The sequence below is a fragment of the Tamandua tetradactyla genome, chromosome 9 (genome assembly GCF_023851605.1).
Source record: "Tamandua tetradactyla isolate mTamTet1 chromosome 9, mTamTet1.pri, whole genome shotgun sequence".
NCBI lineage: Eukaryota > Metazoa > Chordata > Mammalia > Pilosa > Myrmecophagidae > Tamandua > Tamandua tetradactyla.
Genome location: NC_135335.1, coordinates 19,862,356 through 19,864,679, shown reverse-complemented (window position 1 = coordinate 19,864,679; position 2,324 = coordinate 19,862,356). Strand labels below are relative to the sequence as shown.

General features: G+C 49.8%; 1 protein-coding gene across 2 annotated transcripts; it reads left to right on the top strand.

Moving 5' to 3' along the window:
- The first annotated feature begins 105 nt into the window (after positions 1–105).
- Positions 106–2,173, top strand: SELENOH (selenoprotein H). Of its 2 annotated transcripts, none has more exons than XM_077116214.1 (5): positions 106–295; positions 562–717; positions 799–944; positions 1,089–1,217; positions 1,993–2,173. In XM_077116214.1, the coding sequence occupies exons 2-4, from the start codon at positions 596–598 to the stop codon at positions 1,187–1,189; spliced, it is 369 nt and encodes a 122-aa protein (XP_076972329.1). In that variant the 5' UTR covers positions 106–295; positions 562–595; the 3' UTR covers positions 1,190–1,217; positions 1,993–2,173. The 2 variants fall into 2 exon arrangements, with proteins under 2 accessions (XP_076972329.1, XP_076972328.1); XM_077116213.1 differs by lacking the exon at positions 106–295 and adding an exon at positions 375–465.
- Positions 2,174–2,324: the final 151 nt, after the last annotated feature.

Genomic DNA, 2,324 nt, shown 5'->3' with positions numbered 1-2,324 from the left:
TTGCGCCTCTGTGTGTTTGTCTTATAAGAGAAAAGCAAATGCAGGTGGATTGTCCATCTCCTTAAGTGAAACCCCGTCCTGTTGTTCCACCAATACTGGTGGTCATTGGTCCCAGAATTGGCGAGAGTTCGTGAGGGCTGGTTCCGATGACCCCAGAGTGCGGATCACCTGACGCTGGAAGATTTGGTTTGGGATTGGCCTGTGTATTCCAAGGAGGACGCTGGGCGGCGTCCACCATGTAGCAGACGCCCGGTACGGAAAAGTCTGTCCGTCGGTGTTTTTGTTAATCACCGCGGTAGGTTTTCAAAACGACCTCGTCCCCGCCCCCACCTCCCCCGTAAGAGCGTTTTGGTTTGGGTCTGGTGCGCGCACTCCCCTCGCGCGAAGAGAGTGGTTGTGCCCAAAGGTCCCGCCTCCAAACCTCACCGGCGCTCGCCGGCCACGCTTTCCGCCCCTTCCCGCGAGGTATTGTTCTTGGAGTCGTGGTCTCTGGGTTGGAGTTTGAAGCGTCAGTCCCCTGTTCCCGTTCGGCGTCGCATCTTCTCCCTCGTTCCGCTCCAGGTCGGCTCTGCTCCCCGGCAGGGTCTCAGGCGCCATGGCTTCCCGCGGGAGGAAGCGGAAGGCCGAGGCGGCGGTGGTCGCGGCGGCCGAAAAGCACGAGAAGCTGGCAGGCGGCAAGGAGGGAGTGGAGGAGACAGTCGTGGTTATCGAGCATTGGTGAGGGGCGGGAGCGTCACGGGGGACGAGGGCGTTGCAAACTAAGGGCCCCGGTCCCTGATCTTCCCCTTCTCTTCCTAGTACGAGCTGACGCGTCTACGGGCGCAACGCCGCGGCCCTGAGCCAGGCGCTGCGCCTGGAGGCCCCGGAGCTTGCAGTGAAGGTGAACCCTGCCAAGCCCCGGAGGGGCAGCTTCGAGGTGATGCTGCAGCGCCCGGACGGCAGCAGTGAGTTGGTTCTCGCGTCTGCGGAAGGAAGGGCATGGGATTTGAGGCGAGGAAGCGCTGGTCCCAAACCGTGGCCACCTAGTGATTTTGGAGAGATGTTGGTAGATTCCCAAAGTAGCTTCACTTTATTCTGTCTTTTCTCAGGTGCGGAGCTCTGGACTGGGATTAAGAAAGGGCCTCCCCGTAAACTCAAGTTTCCTGAGCCTCAGAAGGTGGTGGAGGAGCTGAAGAAGTACCTTTCATAGGGAAGTTTGGACAGATGTTCACGCTGAGGTCTGAAATGGAGACTAGGGGAGAGGGAGGGGGTTATTGTTTGATTCCACAGAGGATTTGCATTTTCTTAATCTCGGGGTTTCCTTTATTGAGGAATACCCCTTTCTCTTTTTATTGCCAAAAATGTCTCTTATCTATTATGCCCTTTAATTTTAATTGCCATTTTTCATTGTCTTTGAGTTAAATTGTAGAATGCTGATAGTAATACAAGTGACTCTTTACAGAAAACATAATTTGTGTCCATTGGAGATGCAGCTGATTATTGCCCTGTGGATTTGAACCAGTTTTGCATTTATGTGAAAATTCATTTCTGCATTTCTGATGGCAAATGTGTTCATTCTTTTAACTGACTGTAAATTTTGCTAGTTACCCTTATTAAGGATGAATTAAAAATTTCGATGCTTTTATATTTGTAGGAGTTGCAATCTTCCCTCTTTACTAGCAAAAATTTTTCGTGTCACTCCATGTATGCTTCCCCTACCTCCCTTCTGTAACTTCTTAATGTACTGTTAGTGGTCCCAGGTGACTGGTAACACTTCATTAGAGTACTTTTTATTCTTCATAGCAAGGATTTGATCTTGTCGTTATCCCTAGTGCTTCATACAGTGCTTTGGCTTGTTGTCAGTTACTTTATAGGCTAAATGAAATTGTTTTGGGAGAAAGACGCAGACCTTAAGCTTCTGGGTTTGTGATGGGGGTGGGGGCACACCCTTCTCTGGGCCTTAGGATTGCTTGGATCCCTCTTCTAACCCTGCCCCCCCCTCATTTTTTGCAGCCTTCTATCCTTGGTGATGTTGGAGCATTTATGATGGGACATGGCCAAACTTCAGTCATGTACCTGAAGCCACTGTTTCTTCCCTTCAAGAAATTATGGTTCAGTTGTGAGGCAACTGTCTATGAAGGCACTGTACAAGTTCTTAGGTTTGGTTTGTTTAATAAACGTTCTTGGTATTGAATATTCAAGTGATGAGAGTAGAAGTTAATCTTATGATAAGGGGTGCCTCCCTTCCCCATTTTTCATAGCCCATTTAACCTGGAACTCCTAGGGTCTCTAGTAGAGCATGTGAAACACTTGCAAAAACTACGGGAGAAAAGTAAAATAATTTA